This window comes from Malaclemys terrapin, chromosome 6 (assembly GCF_027887155.1).
Source record: "Malaclemys terrapin pileata isolate rMalTer1 chromosome 6, rMalTer1.hap1, whole genome shotgun sequence".
In the NCBI taxonomy this organism is placed as follows: domain Eukaryota; kingdom Metazoa; phylum Chordata; order Testudines; family Emydidae; genus Malaclemys; species Malaclemys terrapin.
This window is the reverse complement of record NC_071510.1, coordinates 132,674,898-132,692,795: the sequence shown is the minus strand read 5'-3', so window position 1 is coordinate 132,692,795 and position 17,898 is coordinate 132,674,898. Positions and strand designations below refer to the sequence as shown.

Genomic DNA, 17,898 nt, shown 5'->3' with positions numbered 1-17,898 from the left:
GCTCCCACACAACACGGAGCACCTGACATGTCCCCACGGCCCGGGAAACGCTGCTCCCAGATGATACCGAGCACCTGACACATCCCTACGGTCCCTAAAATGCTGCTCCCAGATGACACCGAGCACCTGACACGTCCCTACGTCCCAGTAAAACGCTGCTCCTAGACGACATGGAGCACCTGACACGTCCCCACGGCCTGGGAAACGTTGCTCCCAGACGACACGGAGCACCTGACACATCCCCACGTCCCGGGAAATGCTGCTCCCAGACAACACCGAGAACCTGATACATCCTCACGTCCCGAGAAACGCTGCTCCCAGACGACACCGAGGACCTGACACGTCCCCACAGCCTGGGAAACACTGCTCCCAGATGACATGGAGCACCTGACACGTCCCCATGGGCCAGGAAACGCTGCTCCCAGACAACACCGAGCACCTGACGCGTCCCCATGTCCCGGTAAAACGCTGCTCCCAGACAACACCAAGCACCTGACATGTCCCCATGTCCCGGTAAAACGCTGCTCCCAGACAACACCAAGGACCTGACACATCTCCACGGCCCGGGAAACGCTGCACCCAGACGACACGGAGCACCTGACACGTCCCCACAGCCTGGGAAATGCTGCTCCTAGACGACACCGAGCACTAAGGCACAAATGGGTGGTGACTTGTCCAATGTCACAAAGCAAGTTTAGGGCAGTCCAGGGAGTAGGACCCAGAAGCCCTGGCTCCGAGCCCCCTGCTTTCCTGGCCCAGGGGAGAAGGCAGAGTCCCACCCCTCGGCCCGGCCTGTGGTTCCTCCCACAGGTACCTTGAACTCCCGCGAGAACCCGTTGATCTGCGTCTGGGCGTCGGGCTGGCGTAGGCGGCTGACGTGGCTGGGGGCGCTCTCCGCCAGGACCCCGGTGTTCCCGCACAGCAGCCCCTCCAGCAGCACCTCGTAGAGGAAGATGTACTGCTCCTGGGGAGGGGAACACAGGCGTTGGCCCCAGAGCCCAGCCCGCAGCAGGGGGCCGGCACATGGGGCCAAACGGTGATGCCACGTGCTGGGGGGAGCCCAGATACCACGTGCTATCAACTGCACCCTGAGGGCAGGCTGGAGACCCACCCCTACATCAGGCACTCTCGCACCAAGGAACAGACTCCTGGCACATTTCTCTTGGGGGGGAGCCCCATCCGCAGCCACACCCCCTCCAGGGAGCCGAACCAGCAAAGCTGAGCCCCCTGTGACCTGTGGGACAAGCTCATCTCATGCTCCAGAGGAAGGAGACAATCCCCCACCCCCCTAGCCTCAGCCGGGTGATCAGTTCCCTGCAGGCACATGTGTGAGGGTTCCCATCCCAGGAGCACCTGTGGGAGCCGGGGACCTGTCCAGGTGCTCTCAGATCCCAGCATGGGGGTTCTGCCAGCACCCCCGGGACTCAGACCTCCCCTCAGAGACAGCATCCCAAAATCTAGTCTCTGGGCAGCTTCAGCGCTGGCTCCCTGCAGCTGGGCCACATGGCGCGTGGCCGGGCTGGCTTTGCAGGGCCAAATCCATGCGGAGGGTACCTGGGAGGGATTGGGGGGGGAAGTAACTGGCCTGACCCCAGGACCCGGGGGCTGAGGTCAGCAGCCAGGGAGTGGTACCCTGAAAGTACCCGCCCTTTGAACTGGGCACTACGGGCTGGGTGGGCAGCAAACACCTGCTCAGGTGGCCCCATCGGCGGCCCTGGGCACCCAGCTCAGCTCCTCACCTTTGTTTGCACCATGCTGACCCGCTGCTCCCGCAGCCTCTGCACGCAGCGGAAGACATCCACGCTGCCCTCAGCCCGCGCCATCTTCAGGAGGAAGTCCAGGGCGATGAAGGTGCCTGTGCGGCCGATCCCTGCACTGGGGACATGGGAAGGGAGTGAGGCGCTCGCGGGGCCCTGGGTCTGTCTCCCCCCACCCCCCAGCCCTTTCTGCCCAGTACCTGCAGTGCACGAGCACGGGGCCGGCAGGCGCCTCCGACACCCTCTCGTTCACCATCTCCACCAGCTGCAGGAGCCGGGCCGCGTTGCTGGGGACCCCGTGGTCTGGCCACAGCAGGTAGTGAAACTGCTGTATGTGTCTCGGGAGAGGAGAACCGGCCTGAGGAGAGGGCAGACAGGAGACGTGGGGGAATTGAGCAGGGGATCCCAGCACTCAGAGCTCCCTCCGGCACTAGCATCGCCTGTGGCCAGGCTGTCGGGAGCCCCAGCGCCCTGAGAACATGGAGCTGCAGGAGACTGCCCGCACGAGGAGGGCTGGGGCGATGGAGTGGGGCTGGCTGGCAGGTACAGGCCAGTTTCAGGGCCCAGCCAGGCTACGCTACACAGACTGTTTGGATCTAGAGCAGGGGTCGGCAGCCTCTCAGAAGTGGTGTGCCGAGTCTTCATTTATTCACTCCGAGTTAAGGTTTCGTGTGCCAGTCATACATTTTAACGTTTTTAGAAGGTCTCTTTCTATAAGTCTATAATATATAACCAAACTGTTGTATGTAAAGTAAATAAGATTTTTAAAATGTTTAAGAAGCTTCATTTAAAATTAAATTAAAATGCAGAGCCCCCCGGACTGGTGGGCAGGACCCGGTCAGTGTGAGTGCCACTGAAAATCAGCTCGCGTGCCGCCTTCAGCACACGTGCCATAGGTTGCCTACCCCTGCACTAGAGCCACCAGGGCCCAGCCACGCTGCACGGGCCGAGACAGCCTCCCTTGCCCAGCTGTGCTGCAGGTGCTGATGCCCTCGCCTTTGGGATCTGCCCACAAGCAGCTCTCCCGTCTGCACACGCTAGAGACAGGGCAATGGCTGGAGCTGACTGCTGGACGGGCTAACGCGCAGGGTGGTGTTCTCCAGGGGCTGCCGGCATCTCCCGGGCACAACAGCAACACGGGGCATGTCCCGCATCCAGGGGGGCCAGGTCCCCAGGCGAGTGACGGCTCAGCAGCTCCTCCCAGCCGGCTGCTGGGCCCTGGGAAACGCCCGCACCCAGGAAACGCCCGCACCAGGAAACGCCCACGCCCCAGCACTGAGAGTTTATACATGCTGCAACAGCTGCTCCGGGTTAGGTTTGCTTGTGAGTGTATCATGGGACTGCAGAGGGCGCTCCGAGCCCCTGGAACCTCCAACCCTCCCCCCCCCACCCGCATTGCTCCCCCCCCACAGCTCTGGGGAGTCCCTGGGGCCCTGGAGGGGCAGAGCTGCCAGGCTGTCGGTGAAGCCCAAGGAGGCTCTGCCCCCCACCTTACCCTCTGCAGGCGGAAGGTGCGTGTGACCAGGCCCATGGTTATCCAGGTGTTGCTGAGTGTCACCGTGAAGTCCCCGTACACCTGCTCGCCCTCCGGCCAGTACTGCTCACACTTGGTCTGTTAACAGCGGGCGACACCTGAGAACTCTGCACCCCCACCCTCCTCTAGGGCTGCGCTGGTGATGGGGAGGGGAGCCCCTGGCAGGGAACGACCCTGGCCTGGCCTCTGGGGCTGGGCATGGCCAGGACACCGGCCATGGGAAATGTCTGGCATCACCACGGTGTTACCGGTGCTCCCTACACGGCACACGCCTGCGATCCCACCATCCTCCTCCCAGCGTCCAGGCCAGCCTCCGCACAGCTCCCCGGCCCTGCGGAGAGTGGGGAGGGGAATGGCCCCGTCCCCTTCCCATCCACTGGCGCAGGGATCACCCCAGGCCAGGTCCAAGGATCGCTGGCCCCTGACTGGCGCTGGGAAGTTGGTCTGGAATTTCTTCTCCCCGCAGCTGCCGGGGGCACTGACTTTCTCCACCCCCGGCTCCATCTCTCCGCCCAGGACCTGGGTTCCTCTCAGTGCACTATTCCCTCAGCCTCCCCTTTGTTGCTGGTCCGTGTAGGACTCTCCACCTCTCGTGTCTCTGCTCAGTTCCCCCTTGGTGCCCCAGGACAGGGCTCCCTCCCAGAGCGCGGGGCTCGCCTTCCCCTCCCGCGTGGGCACAGCTAGGCAGAAGGGAAAGCAGCAGCCTAGGTCCCATGTGGCCTGGCCGGGCTGGCTGAGGCCCCGGCTGAGTGTGGAGCCCGGCTGGGAGGGGCTGGGCTGTTTGGGGACCTGGGCCCCAAAGGAAGCTGGGTTCTCTACCTTGTTCTGCTCCACCAGGCCCGTTAACATCACAATGGCCGAGGTCTTCTCCTGCCAGATCATCTGCCAGAAATCCACCACGGTGCCAGGCAGCGGGCCTGGGGAGAGGAACATAGCACGTCAGTATCCGCATGCTCCTGACCCAGCGCCACGCCCGTCCTAGGGCTCAGGGAGGGACTGCGTGGGTGCACCACCGGGTAGCCTGGAAGCTGCCGTGCTAATGGACCGGGAAGCCCAGTTACTCTGCCCATGGCCTGTCCCCTGAGGACTCCCGCTCAGAGCAATGCCCAGCAGCGGGGCAGCCCAGAGAGCGCAGTGGCTGAGGTCAGAGGTGCCAGAGCCCAGTGTGGGGGCCGCCCAGCTGCTGGGCACAAGCAGGGCAGGGTGGGGGTGAGGATGAGCCAGGCACCGGGCGGGGGTCAAGGCAGGTGCTGCTCTCAGGTGTTTCCCACAGTCCAGTGACCGAAGGGGTAAGCACCTTCTCTGCCGTAGCACGTGATTTGCCTTGGAGCTCAGTGCCAGGCTGATCCCATGGGCCGGGGGGCCTCACGCTGGGGCGTCTCCTATCTGCACAGGAGCCTGGAGATCCGGACCCGGGCGCTGCACAGAGCCAGGAGGCTGGGGGGATCAGGGGGTGGCATCTGGAGTGGGAAGCTCCCAGCACTTTCAGTGACGAGCCCCGTGAGCCCCTGGGCACGTGGGAGCCGTCTGCGCCTGTCTGCTGTTAGAAGGGATCAGGGCTCTGGCCGCACAGTCAGGGCAGGAGCAGTTCAGTCTCTGTTGCTTAGTGCATCGCCCTCCCTCTCCTCCAAACTCCTCCGGAGCCTTCCAGCTGCGGTCGCCCCGCTGAGCAGACCATGACTGGGACAGAGGGGCTCAGACAGAGGCCCCTATTCGCCCGTCTCAGAACCCAGGAGCAGGGCCACGGCCCCTGGAAGTGAGCGGCTGCATGTTTGAAACCGATCAAAGGAAACCCTTTTTGTGCACGACACGTAAGGAGCATGTGGAACTCACTGCTACAAGGGATCATTGAGCGCAGCAGTCAGCCAGGGCTCAGAGCGGCGTGGAGGGTGAGAACCGCCGAGGGGATAACGCCATAGCAGGGTCTCACACCTGCTGCCTTGGGCATGAGCCAGCCCCCAGTGGATGCAGGTTAGGAAGAGACGTCTCCTGTGGCTGGCCACTAGGCACTGGCCACTGCAAGAGGTAGGAGCCCAGGCTAGATGGGCCCTGGGCTAGGCTGGCTGGCAGACCGTGTGTCAGCTCCACACCTCTTGGGAATGGCTGGACTGGGCGCGCCCCAGAGCCGGGACTGACTGCCCTGGGCCTGGACAGGGCTACGCACTGGACTAAGCAACCCCCCTCCCCCCAACCCCCCCGCCATTGTCCCAGCCGGGAGCACTCACCCTGAGCAGCGATGAAGAAGCGGGGGCTCCTGTAACTCTGAGAGGGAGGGGAGACAGCAAGTGTTAGTCACATGATCTCAACACTTAACCAATCAGGAGTATGAGATGAAATACCCAGGGCCAGCCCTGAGCTGGGCCATGTGCCTGGGTCACAGGGCAGGGCCAGTTCCCACAGCCCCCACCCACTACACGGTAGCCAAACCCTCTGCCCGCTGGGAGCTACGCCCGGCTCTCTGGGCCCACGTGCGCGTCACTTTGACAAGGAGATCACTGCTCGGGGGCCCCTCGAGTCGCACGCAGGGGCTCACGTGGAGCATGAGACTATCCAGCGCCTGCCGTATCTGGCATCCTCGGGGGGGGAATGTCTCCAGTGTGTGAGCAGGGTGACCGGCCGTCCCAATAGCAGGGGCTTTGTCTTACATATGCCGCTATACCCGCCCCCCCATCCCCAGGGAAAAAAATCCCCATTTTTCCCCCTGCTACCAGGTCACTCTCTGTGAGAGACGCTGCCCAGCCCCGGTGCACCCTGGAGGGCCCCGTTGTGCAGCCGCTGCCCAGTACCCATGTGACTGGAGCAGGGCTGAGGGAGGGCAGCTGTCGCTCAGAGCAGGGGGGTGTTTGTTCCTGTGGTGCCAGGAAGGTGGGGCTGCCCGTGTGCCCCAGAGCCTCCCCTGCCCCCTCTCCCCGCACGGAGCAGCAGCAGCGCGCCCCTCGCTGCCTGGGTACCTACATCGACGTAGCTGGCATTGATGTAATCAGCTCCCGGGCTAGCGGACTGCAGCACCACCCGGCAGTGATCGTCTGAAAGACAAAGGGGGGCCGATCACTGACCAGACAAGCCCAGTCGAGGAGTAGGCTCCTGCCCATGCTCCCTCCAGACAGACAGACATTGCCAGGCCCACAGCCCGGAGCCAGGGCCTCTGGCAGCACCGGGCTCAGCTTCGCCATGACCCTGGAGTTCTCAGGACAGCCCTGCTTCGACTCCCTGTGTGATCTTGGGCAAGTCCCGTAGCCTCTCTGTGCCTCAATTCCCCACCTGCACATGGGACAGCAGCCCTGCCCCACCACACAGGGCAGCCACCTCTGGCAGGGGGGTGGCAGCTGCTTAGCTACATTGCAAATCTACGTAGGGCAAGAATGAGGAGAGACTCAGACGTGCAAGGAAAGGTGCCGGCGGGTGAATGTCGGGAGGCAGAACAGAATTATCTGAGTCAATATTTGATCGGGACAGCAGGTCGACCCCCTGACTCTGAGGAAATGTGCCGTGAGATCTAGAACGACCACGAGAGGTGAGGGGCTCCATGTTACGCAGCAGCCAAATGACGGCACCTCCAGCAACACAGGGCCCTCAGCACCGCATGGGGTCAGCATGGACTTGGAGGGGACAGCGACTGAGTCCCCCGCCCCGCTCCCCGCTGCACAGCGCCCCCTAGTGCCAAGCTGGGGCACTGCACCCAGCGCTCACTCCTAACGGAGAGCACCCTACTGAGTCACCCGCCCCGCTCCCCGCTGCACAGCGCCTCCTAGTGCCAAGCCGTGGCACTGCACCCAGCGCTCACTCCTAACAGAGAGCACCCTACTGAGTCACCCGCCCCACTCCCCGCTGCACAGCGCCCCCTAGTGCCAAGCCAGGGCACTGCACCCAGCGCTCACTCCTAACGGAGAGCACCCTACTGAGTCACCCGCCCCGCTCCCCGCTGCACAGCGCCCCCTAGTGCCAAGCCAGGGCACTGCACTCAGCACTCACTCCTAACGGAGAGCACCCTACTGAGTCCCCCGCCCCGCTCCCCGCTGCACAGCGCCCCCTAGTGCCAAGCCGGGGCACTGCACCCAGCGCTCACTCCTAACGGAGAGCACCCTACTGAGTCCCCCGCCCCGCTCCCCGCTGCACCTAGGTTTCCGTGGCAGTCTCCCCTCTGCAGCAGCACCCAGGCCCAGCATTGCCTGGCTTCTGTGCTCTGCTGGGATCCCAGCCCAGGTGGCCTGGCTGAAGCGTTTACACAGTGCTCAGCAAAGATGCGAGAAGAGGCTCTGCTCACATGGGATGACGCTCTTGTAGCGGTTCTTGGCCTGGTTGCAGGGCTCCTTGCCAGCATGGCCTGGGTGCAGCAAACCCGAGACCAGTTTCTGCGGGGGAAGAGAAGGGACTTAGGTTAGGCACGCCCAGTTGCCAGCCCTATCGGCACAGGGGCCAGCCTGAGGGCACCACACCCGCCAGGGCGCTGGGACCAGAGCGCGACCAAGGTGGCCAGCACGGCTCAGCCAGCACGGCTGATAGAGGCTTGTCTACACAGCGCAGTCATTCCAGAATAGGGTCAAGCGCTACAGCTGTGTAGCTCCAGCTAGTCTGGAACCGCGCCCCGTGAGGCCAGTCTGGAACCGCGCCCCGTGAGGCCAGTCTGGAACAGCGCCCCATGTTGTTGGGATCTGTATATATATATTTATATAGACAGTAACGCCTCACTTAAAGTCGTCCCGGTTAACGTTGCATTGTTACGTTGCTGATCAATTAGGGAACATGCTCGTTTAAAGTTGCGCAATGCTCCCTTCTAACGTTGTTTGGCAGCCGCCTGCTTTGTCTACTGCTTGCAGGAAGAGCAGCCCGTTGCAGCGAGCTGGTGGGGGCTTGGAACCAGGGTGGACCAGCAGCCCCCTATAAGCTCCCCCTATCAGCTCCCCGCTCCCCTAAGTTCCCTGTGCAGCAGCTGCCCAGCAGGCTAGCAATTGCAACTGTCCCTCCCCCCCCACTGCCATGTGCTGCTCCTGCCCTCTGCCTTGGAGCCGCTCCTGGGAGCCTCTTGCTTGCTGTGCGGGGGGCAGGGAGGGAGGAAGAGGGGGGCTAATGTCAGGGTGTCCCCTTTCCCCCTGCTCCTGCACCCCGCTCACCCCATCTTCCATAGAGCGGGGGGGGGGTGCCACCAGGGCTCAGGATGGAGGGAGCTGGCAGCAGCTGCGGTCTCAGCAACCTGATCTAATTAACAAGGCAGCGTACTTAAAGGGGAATGCGCATCTCTCCCTCTAACACATATCCCCTCCCTCCAGTCCTGCTGCCTTGCAGAGTGAGAGAGTTAACCCTTGAGGGCTCAGCCAATTGCTAGTTCATCATTTAGCAGTAAGGGAAATATCCCACCCTCTGACTCCTCCACCTCAACCAAGCTTCACAATCATCATCACTGTGTACCAGTATTACATTGTTTTTTTAAAACTTGTAGTGTGTGTGTGTGTGTATGTATATTATATATATAGTCCTTTTGTCTGGTAAAAAATATGTCCCTGGACCCTAACCCCCTCATTTACATTAATTCTTATGGGGAAATTGGCTTCACTTAACATCATTTCGCTTAAAGTCGCATTTTTCAGGAACATAACGACACCGTTAAGTGAGGAGTTCCTGTATATATCTCCATGTAATGTGTTATAGGCTATTAAGGCCTAGTGTAAATGAAGTATACTTACTGAAGTAGGTGCATTACGTGTTAACAACAAAATAAAAAAACTAACGTCCCAAAGTAAATTATAAATGAAGGTTTCACACATTGGCCATTTAAAGTCATTTATTAATCCAAAGCCCAGTTTAAATATGGTGTGGTATTTGCAAACTCCCCGCACCTTGTAATTAATAAAACCTCAACTAACCATCGGAACTTCTAACTACGAACTCTGGGGTAGAATGCTTGGGGTATAAATGTAAACTAAGTAAGGTTTATTTTGTAAGCAATAAAAAGCTCTTAAAGTATTATATACCGACACTGTGCCCGGTATGTGCCTGCTCCCCCATCCCGTAAAAAGGCCCCTGCTGCGGGTCTAACCAAGTGGCCACTCTGGAATCAGAGTGTCCCAAAGGAGAGCATTTCCCCATGTAGACATGCCCTACAGCTCCGCTGCAGCGTAGTGAGACTGAAATGTGCAGTGAGTTCTGGCACCGACCTGGTACTCCGCATTGCGCCCCACTGGGGGCCGTTCGGGATTTGCGTCGTCCTCGGCCCCCTCCTCCTCCAGTTCCGCTTTCTTAAACCGCTTCAGAGACTCCAGCAGTTCAGCCACCGGGATCTGCGTGCGCAGCCTGCTTGCACCTGCTGGGATCCGGGAACCAGGGGTTAGCCTGTCCCTGGGGCCCGGCTGCTGCCATTCAAACTGGGCTGGGGTCACCAACCCTTCTGGCCAGGGCCCCCTGTCCCTGTGAGGGTGTCAGCGCCCCCTTCTGGCCAGGGCCCCCCGTCCCTGTGAGGGTATCCCTCCCCCCGCTGGCCAGGGCCCCCGTCCCTCTGAGGGTGTCAGCACCCCCTTCTGGCCAGGGCCCACCGTCCCTCTGAGGGTGTCAGCACCCCATTCTGGCCAGGGCCCCCAGTCCCTGTGAGGGTGTCAGCTCCGCCTTCTGGCCAGGGCCCCCCGTCCCTGTGAGGGTATCCCTCCTCCCGCTAGCCAGGGCAGCCCCTGGTTCCAGGGAGGGCATGACCATCCCCTGCCAGCCAGGGCCCCCCAGCCCCTGTAAGGGCATCACCCTCCCCGCCGGCCAGGCCCCGTCCCAGGGAGGGCATTAGGAGCCCTCGGCCTGTGCACTGAGACGCCAGCACATCCAGACAAGGCCAGGGTTGGCCTCGCTCCGCCCACACCTCCTCGGTTCCTCTTCAGGGGGATTGCCCCGTTGCTCTTGTGGTCCTTTGAGTCGTTCCGCTTCTTCCTGCGGATGAGCAAGGTGAGACCCGGGATGAGTGGAGGAGAGCCGGAGAGGGGAAAGCATGTCCCCCGATGCCCCGGGAATGCCCCCCAGCTGGCTGCAGGGGGCCAAAGGCAGCCCATGTACCAGCCCCTACTGTCACCGCCTTCGATCAGCCTGGCCTGTCCATGGAGAGACGCCTCAGCCCCCGGCATGCAGCGCTCTGCCTCGCTCCGAAGAGCCTGGCCCCCAGTGCCCAAGCCTCACCCCCAGGCCCGCGCTATGCAGGGTACGGGGCTAGGCCAGACGCCCCGGAGTTGCCTGGGCCTTCGGGTGACTGTGGCTCTGCTGCCCAGGCAGGGGCACGCTGTGCAGGGCTGGAGGCCGTTCCGGCGGGCAGGCCAGGCCGCCTGCGGAGCCGTGCCCAGGGAGGGGCTGTACTTTGTGAGTTACAGTCGCTCTGGTGCTACTGAAAGCAGCCAGCTCGCAGCCCTGCAGCCAACCTGGCAGCCTTGTTCATGCCCAGCCCCGCAAGACACCCGTCCCCCACAGCCCCTGCCAATGTGCCCACCGGGGCCACCCTTAGGGGCGAACGGGGCAGTCGGATTGCATGGCTGTTCAGCCCTGGGGCACTGCACTGAGAGGGCCAGCAAGGGGCAGACCCATGTGTGAGGGAGCAGGGAGCAGGGCAGATTTGACCTGGGAATGTTGCAGGGGGGTTGCAGTGGGGATGTGGGACTTCCCTTGAAGGAAGCTACCTGAGCTGTAACCTGAGCCAGGAACGGGGGTGGGGAGAATTAACACCTTCTGCCCGGGAGACTGAACAAAGGAGAGGAGCAGCGGGAGGGGCTGGGAGTTTTAGTTTCGGTTGGGGCTGGGTGGTGCAACGCAGGGAACCCCAAGCTGGGGTCTAAGCTCCCTGAACCTCCCAGAGGGACCTAATTGAGGGGGTCTGGTCGTACCTACACGCTCTGCTTGAGACTGTGTTCCTGTCCTTAAATAAACCTTCTGCTTTACTGGCTGGTTGAGAGTCGCAGTGAATCTCGGGAAGAGGGGTGCAGGGCCCTAACTCCCCCACAATCCGCAACACCATGTTCTCCGGGACGGCGGGTTTGGGATGTCGCTCTCTGTGCATTAGGCAGTGCTTCATTTGTGCCAGGGCCGAGCCCGGCCCCTCCGGGCCTGGCAGGGCCGAGCCCCATCAGTTATGAGTGTAAAATGTTGCTTGAGCCTGGCATCGGTTTCATTACAAATTAAACGCTGGTGCTAGGAAGTGGGCTGCTGCCACCCCCAGTGAGTTTCCCACGCCGCGGGGAGGTCACTGAAGGGCCGGGGACACCGGTGACTCAGTCACTTCCGCCTGGAGCTGGAGTTTATTCAATATCAGAGGCTCTGTCCCACTGCCCAGCCAGCAGTGACGGGTGCTCTGGCCTCAGGCACATCAAGGCCTGTTACCAGGCCAATGACACGGGGCGCCACCAGCAGGCGTGTCTGGCTCAGCCATGGGCCAGGTGAAAAGAAACGTCCGGACACCGATGCCCCTTAGCAGCTTTCTGGTGAGCGAGAGGGTCGAGGGACTCAGGGACACGCTACCCCAGGCGCTGTCCGTCACACCCCGTGGCATTCGCCGCCTGGCACTACCAGCCCTACAGCCTGCGGAGCCGGTGCAGGATGTGACCCCAGGGCCCACTCAGTCACACTGACCTGGCGACCACGAACCACAGCAGCAGGGCCCCTGCGGCCAGCAGCACCAGCACCACCAGCACTGCCACGGCTAGCGCCAGGCCCCCGGGCTGGGGCGTCTGGGCCTCTCCTGCAAGCAACAGAACCAGAACCAGTGGGCACGTGACAGACTCCTGCCTAGTCGCTGAGCCGGGCCCCTGGCAGACCCACGGCACGCACAGTGCACAGCTGCCATGGGACTTCAGCCAATCGCCCAGGACAGACACTGGCACCTGCCGTTGCCCTAGCTAGGGTAGGGACCCAGGTGTGACCCATAGGGCCACTCCCAGCCCTGTGAGACTGGGTCCGTGTCATTTTACGGTGGTGCCCAGAGGCCCCAGCCAGGCTCCGGGCCCCGCTGCGCTAGGTGCTGCACGCACACATGCAGGGAGGCAGCCCCTGCCCCGAAGCGTTTGCACTGGCATAGACAAGGACGACGAGGGGGAGCGGGAGAGAAGTGAAGTGATTTGCCCGAGGTCACACAGACGGTCCGTGGCAGAGCTGGGCCTAAACCCAGCTCAATCTGTGTGCCGGTGCAGCCCCCTGTCCTCTGGACCACCCAGCACCATGCGACCCAGCATGCAATGCGTCACCTTGGCCCACACCGCCGGGCTGAAGCCAGTGCTGGGACGGGTGGTCTCTGTGGCACGACCGTCAGACCAAGCCTGAGCACAGCATGCTGGGACGGCTGGTCCCTGCGGGCAGCAGCTCCATGTTCGAGGCGAAGGGGGCTGCAATCTGCCCCTTGTGCCCAGCTGAGTGGCCCTGGGTTCCAGGTGATTTCTGCACTGCTGGGTGCCCAGGCTAAGTGCCACGGTGGGGCTGGCTCTACCCACCCCGGGGCCCTGACCTCGTCTGCCAGGTTCGGGGGTGAGCCGCCTGCCCCCAGCATGGCAGAGCCCGTTTGTCGGGGTCCAAGCTGGTTCTACTCTGCGGTAAACGAGAGTTCCTAGTAAAAGGAAGGGGGTGGAGGGGATTTCTCCCTGGCACTGGGTCAAAGCCAGGCCACAACAGGCTGCTTACCAACGGAGAAGTCATAGCGCACACAGCTGGATTTCTCCATCTATGGAAGAGACAGAGAGGGATGAGTCCAAAGTAGCCATTTCTATCAATGCCTTGTGATCCCTGAGCTAAGGGCTCCAGGCACGGATCGCTGTGTGCGTCACAAACATCACTTCTAGGCTGTCAAGCCATTAATCGCACTAGTTAAACAATAACAGAATACCATTTATTTAAATATTTTTGGATGTTTTCTACATTTTCAAATACAATTGATATCAATTACAACACAGAATACACAGTGTACAGTGCTCACTTCATATTTATTTTTATTACAAATATTTGCACATAAAAAAACAAAAGAAATAGTATTTTTCAATTCACCACATACAAGTACCATAATGCAATCTCTTTATCATGAGAGTTAAACTTACTAATGTAGAATCATTACATACAAAAAAACCTGCACTCAAAAACAAAACAATGTAAAACTCTAGAGCCTACAAGTCCACTCAGTCCTATTACTTGTTCAGCCAATTGCTCAGACAAACAAGTTTGTTTACATTTACAGGAGACAATGCTGCCTGCTTCTTGTTTACAATGTCACCTGAAAGTGGGAACAGGCATCCTCATGGCACTGTTGCAGCCGGCGTTGCAAGATATTTACGTGCCAGATGCGCTAAAGAGTCGTGTGCCCCTTCATGCTTCAACCACCATTCCAGGGGACATGCGTCCATGCTGATGATGGGTTCTGCACGATAACGATCCAAAGCAGTGCGGACCAACACGTGTTCATTTTCATCATCAGAGTCAGATGCCACCAGCAGGAGGTTGATTTTCCTTTTTGGTGGTTCGGGTTCTGGAGTTTCTGCATCAGAGTGTTGCTCTTTTAAGACTTCTGAAAGCACACTCCACACCTCGTCCCTCTTAGATTTTGGAAGGCACTTCAGATTCTTAAACCTTGAGTCGAGTGCTGTAGCTATCTTTAGAAATCTCACATTGGTACCTTCTTTGTGTTTTGTCAAATCTGCAGTGAAATTGTTCTTAAAATGAACAACATGTGCTGGGTCATCATCCGAGACTGCTATAACATGAAATATGTGGCAGAATGCGGGTAAAAGAGCCGGAGACATACAATTCTCCTGCAAGGAGTTCAGTCACAAATTTAATTAACACATTTTTTTTTTAAACAAGCATCATCCGCAGGGAAGCATGTCCTCTGGAATGGTGGCCGAAGCATGCAGGGCATCCAAATGTTTAGCATATCTGGCAGGTAAACACTTGCAATGCCAGCTACAAAAGTGCCATGCAAACGCCTGTTCTCACGTTCTGGTGACATTGTAAACAAGAAGCGGGCAGCATTATTTCCCGTAAATGTAAACAAACTTATTTGTCTTAGCGACTGGCTGAACAAGTAATAGGACTGAGTGGACTTGTAGGCTCTAGAGTTTTGCATTGTTTTGTTCTTGAATGCAGGTTTTTTGTACAGAATTCTACATTTGTAAGTTCACGATAAAGAGATTGCACTATGGTACTTGTATGAGGTGAACTGAAAAATACTATTTCTTTTGTTTATCTTTTTACAGTGCAAATATTTCTAATCAAAAATAATAATATAAAGTGAGCAGTGTACACTTTGTATTCTGTTTCAAAGTAGCAGCCGTGTTAGTCTGTATCTGCAAAAAGAACAGGAGTACTTGTGGCACCTTAGAGACGAACACATTGATTTCAGCATAAGCTTTCGTGGGCTAAAACCCACTGCATCAGATGCATCTAAAGCCCACAAAAGCTTATGCTGTGGCCCACGAAAGCTTATGCTGAAATAAATGTGTTAGTCTCTAAGGTGCCACAAGTACCCCTGTTCTTTTTGTATTCTGTGTTGTAATTGAAATCAATATATTTGAAAATGTAGAAAAACATCCAAAACTATTTAATAACTTTCAATTAGTATTCTATTGTTTAACAGTGCAATTAAAACTGCGATTAATCATAATTAATTTTTTGAGTTAATCACATGAGTTAACTGCGATTAATCAACAGCCTTAATCATCTCCCTGTAAGATATTGTCCTGACTTTATGGATGGGGAAACCGAGGCAGAGCCAGGCTCAGTGACTTTGCACCTGGATATTACGGGGGTTGGTGCCCTAAAAGCCTAAAGCTTAGCTCAAATTAGAGAGAATAAATTCTATTACTTCAGCTTTGCCCAGGCCACACAGCAAACCATCAGCATGGCCTGAAAGAGAACCCAGGTGTCCTGGCTGCCAGCCTCTTGCTCTAACCATTAGACACACTCCCCGCACTGTCTCGGCCTGTGGATGGGCTCCCAAGGGCAAGTGTTGGAAGCCCCATCCCAGGAATTAGCTTTGGGCTGGACAAATCCTAACAAAACGGACCAGTGGAGCTTGCGGGGTGGGCGAAGCATGGACCAGATGTGGCCCAACAGGCCGTTCTCAGCCTCCACAGTGCGAAGGGGCGGGAGCAGTATCCCACCCACAGGGGCCATCCCGCCGCACTGCTTGGAGACGGGGATGGGGTGGGCAGCCATGTCCTCCCCGTCTCTGATACCCCAGCCTCGGCTGCCACCGCCCAGCTTGCCCGCTGCAGCATGGGCAGCCCTGAGTGAAGCCGTTCCTGGCCTGGGAGGAGCTGAAGCCCAGGGGAGCGGTCAGCGTGCCAGGGGAATGGAGAGCTACCTGGTTCCAGCGGCTGACGATGCGGACGAAGGCCGTGTAGTTCCTGTGGGGGCGGAGGGGAGCATTGTAGTACCCGTAGTGACGGGTCCCGTCGCCCAGCACAAAGTCAGTCGGGCCTGTGAGGTTGTGCGCGGGGAGCACGGCAGCCAGGTACACGTCGCGCTCCAGGCTGGAGTTGAACGGCTGCAGACCCGGTGAGCGGCAGGCGTCTGCTTCACTGTCGTTCTGCAGCGCAGATACAATGATCTGATACTCGCTGCAAGGGAGGAGATAGCCAGACGGGGGGTGATGGGGAACTGAATGGGGCAGGGGAGGGGTGTGACGAAGTGGGACTGTTCTTAATGTTTCCTCTGAATACTGCGTGGGTGCCTCAGTTTCCCCTATGAATTTCTTAAGTCTCTAGGTGGTGGGGAAAGGCCAGTGTGCATATATCACTGACACTCTGTCTCCCTGGCAACAATGGCCAGGGCCCCTTCCCCCCCTGCAAGGAAATGGCTAAAGGTGAACAAAGAGATCAGGTGAGCTCCTGGCCCAGGAAAGAGACAAAGCCCAGAGAAGGAGGGGCTGGAGGGGGTTTGAGAGTTGGAGCTGGCTGGGGACAAGGAGTGAGGGCAGACGGGGTTGTCTGGCTCTCTGAACCCCAGAATGGACCCAGCGGAGGGGTCTCGTTCGCCGCTGTACCTACAAACTCTGTTTTAGACCGTGTTCCTGTCATCTAATAAACCTCTGTGTTACTGGCTGGCTGAGAGTCACGTCTGACTGCAAAGTGGGGGTGCATGCAGGTCTTCTGGCTTCCCCAGGACCCCGCCGGGGCGGTCTTGCTGTGGGAAGCGCACGGAGGGGCATATGCTGAATGCTCCAAGGTCAGACCCAGGAGGTGAAGCCGTGTGAGCTTCTTGCCCTGGAGACAGTCTGCTCCAAGGGAGAGGAGGCTCCCCAAAGTCCTGACTGGCTTTGTGGGGAGCAGTTCCAGAGCATCGCCCGGGGACTCCGTGACAAGGGGTTAGCCAGACGGGGAACAGGGGAACTGAACGGGACAGGGGAGGGGTTAGCCGGATGGGGACTGAGGGGGAACAGGGGAACTGAACGGGGCAGGGGAGGGGTTAGCCGGATGGGGGCTGAGGGGTGATGGGGGAACTGAATGGGGCAGGGGAGAGGTTAGCTGGATGGGGGCTGAGGGATGACGGGAACTGAATGGGACAGGGGAGGGGTTAGCCGGATGGGGGCTGAGGAGTGATGGGGGAAACGCAGGGTGACTGTCAGGGAAAATTCCTGCCACAGGCTGGGCCAGGCTGGGGAACCCTCCGGGAACGGGGGAGCCCATCGCTGGTGTTTATCACCAGACTGGACAAAGCCGTGGAGAACAAACCTCCCCAGCCCATCCCCCTACTGCTAGTCACCCCACCCGCGGGGGCTGCTCGGAGGTTTCGGTGAAAGCTCCATGGGGAAGGGGCCCGGGCGTCCCATTCCCTCTGGGAAGTGCCCCACACCCCTTTGGGAGCTATACGATACTCACATACTAATAATGACCGGCAGCACCTCCTGACACCTTCCAGCCAGGTGACCGCAGCCGGGGGGGCTGGCGCCCAGGCCGGGGCGGGGTGAGCTAAGCACACCCCCGGGCATGGTGTCGTGCTGTGCGCGGCTGAGGCCTATGGCTGATTCTAGGGGGTGTTTTCCTGCGGGTAGCAGCAATACTCCCTGCTGAGCTGTGCGTACCTGATGGGTCCATGGAGCTCAGGGAAGGGCTGCAGGGGGAGCAGAGCCGTCCCGCTCGACAGGGAGATGCTGTAGACGCTCAGGGCGGTGATGTTGGCGGGGATGGCCGGCTCTGCAGGGATTAATCAAAGGGCAAAGCGTCAGCGGGCAGCATCGCACGCTGTCTGGGAGACAGGAAGGGCCCCTCTGACAGCCAGAGGCACAAAACTGCCCTGTCTGCACCGGCCCCTTTTGGGGGTGCTGCCAAGCCTGGCTCAGGAACACTGCCAGGCTGTCTGGGCATAAACCCCCCTGCTCCTGCCGTGCTGTGCCTGCCCTGGGGTGAAGGGAGTGCACAGCATGGAGGTGAGCGCCACGCCGCACCCGGCTCAGCTGGGCGCGCTGGGCCTGTGCTCTCCTGGGACACAGCACCGGGGGAAAGGAGAGGGGCCGGGAGCCAGGCCAGAGAGATCTGGGAGTGGCTTTTGGTCCGTGCCCTGGTCCTTGGCCCCCTCAGACTCATCCTAGAGCAGGGAGGTTGTAACGATGCTGCCTCTGGTGGGACACAACTGAGAGGATCAATTCAGGACAAATCGCTCAGAGCAGGATAG

The 17,898-nt window shown here is 59.3% G+C and overlaps 1 protein-coding gene across 1 annotated transcript in view; it reads right to left on the bottom strand.

Annotated features, from left to right (window-relative positions):
* LOC128838883 (receptor-type tyrosine-protein phosphatase epsilon-like) overlaps nt 1-17,898 on the bottom strand; it is a 49,600-nt gene that overhangs the window by 11,638 nt on the left and 20,064 nt on the right. The window contains exons 6-19 of the mRNA XM_054031342.1: nt 17,309-17,420; nt 15,590-15,845; nt 12,919-12,958; nt 11,878-11,986; nt 10,130-10,197; nt 9,444-9,592; nt 7,556-7,643; nt 6,247-6,317; nt 5,517-5,553; nt 4,111-4,208; nt 3,253-3,369; nt 1,958-2,115; nt 1,740-1,875; nt 815-964 (exon numbers count right to left, since the gene is read on the bottom strand). Of these exons, the coding sequence (XP_053887317.1) occupies nt 815-964; nt 1,740-1,875; nt 1,958-2,115; nt 3,253-3,369; nt 4,111-4,208; nt 5,517-5,553; nt 6,247-6,317; nt 7,556-7,643; nt 9,444-9,592; nt 10,130-10,197; nt 11,878-11,986; nt 12,919-12,958; nt 15,590-15,845; nt 17,309-17,420 (1,589 nt within the window). The remainder of the gene's footprint in view (nt 1-814; nt 965-1,739; nt 1,876-1,957; nt 2,116-3,252; nt 3,370-4,110; nt 4,209-5,516; nt 5,554-6,246; nt 6,318-7,555; nt 7,644-9,443; nt 9,593-10,129; nt 10,198-11,877; nt 11,987-12,918; nt 12,959-15,589; nt 15,846-17,308; nt 17,421-17,898) is intronic.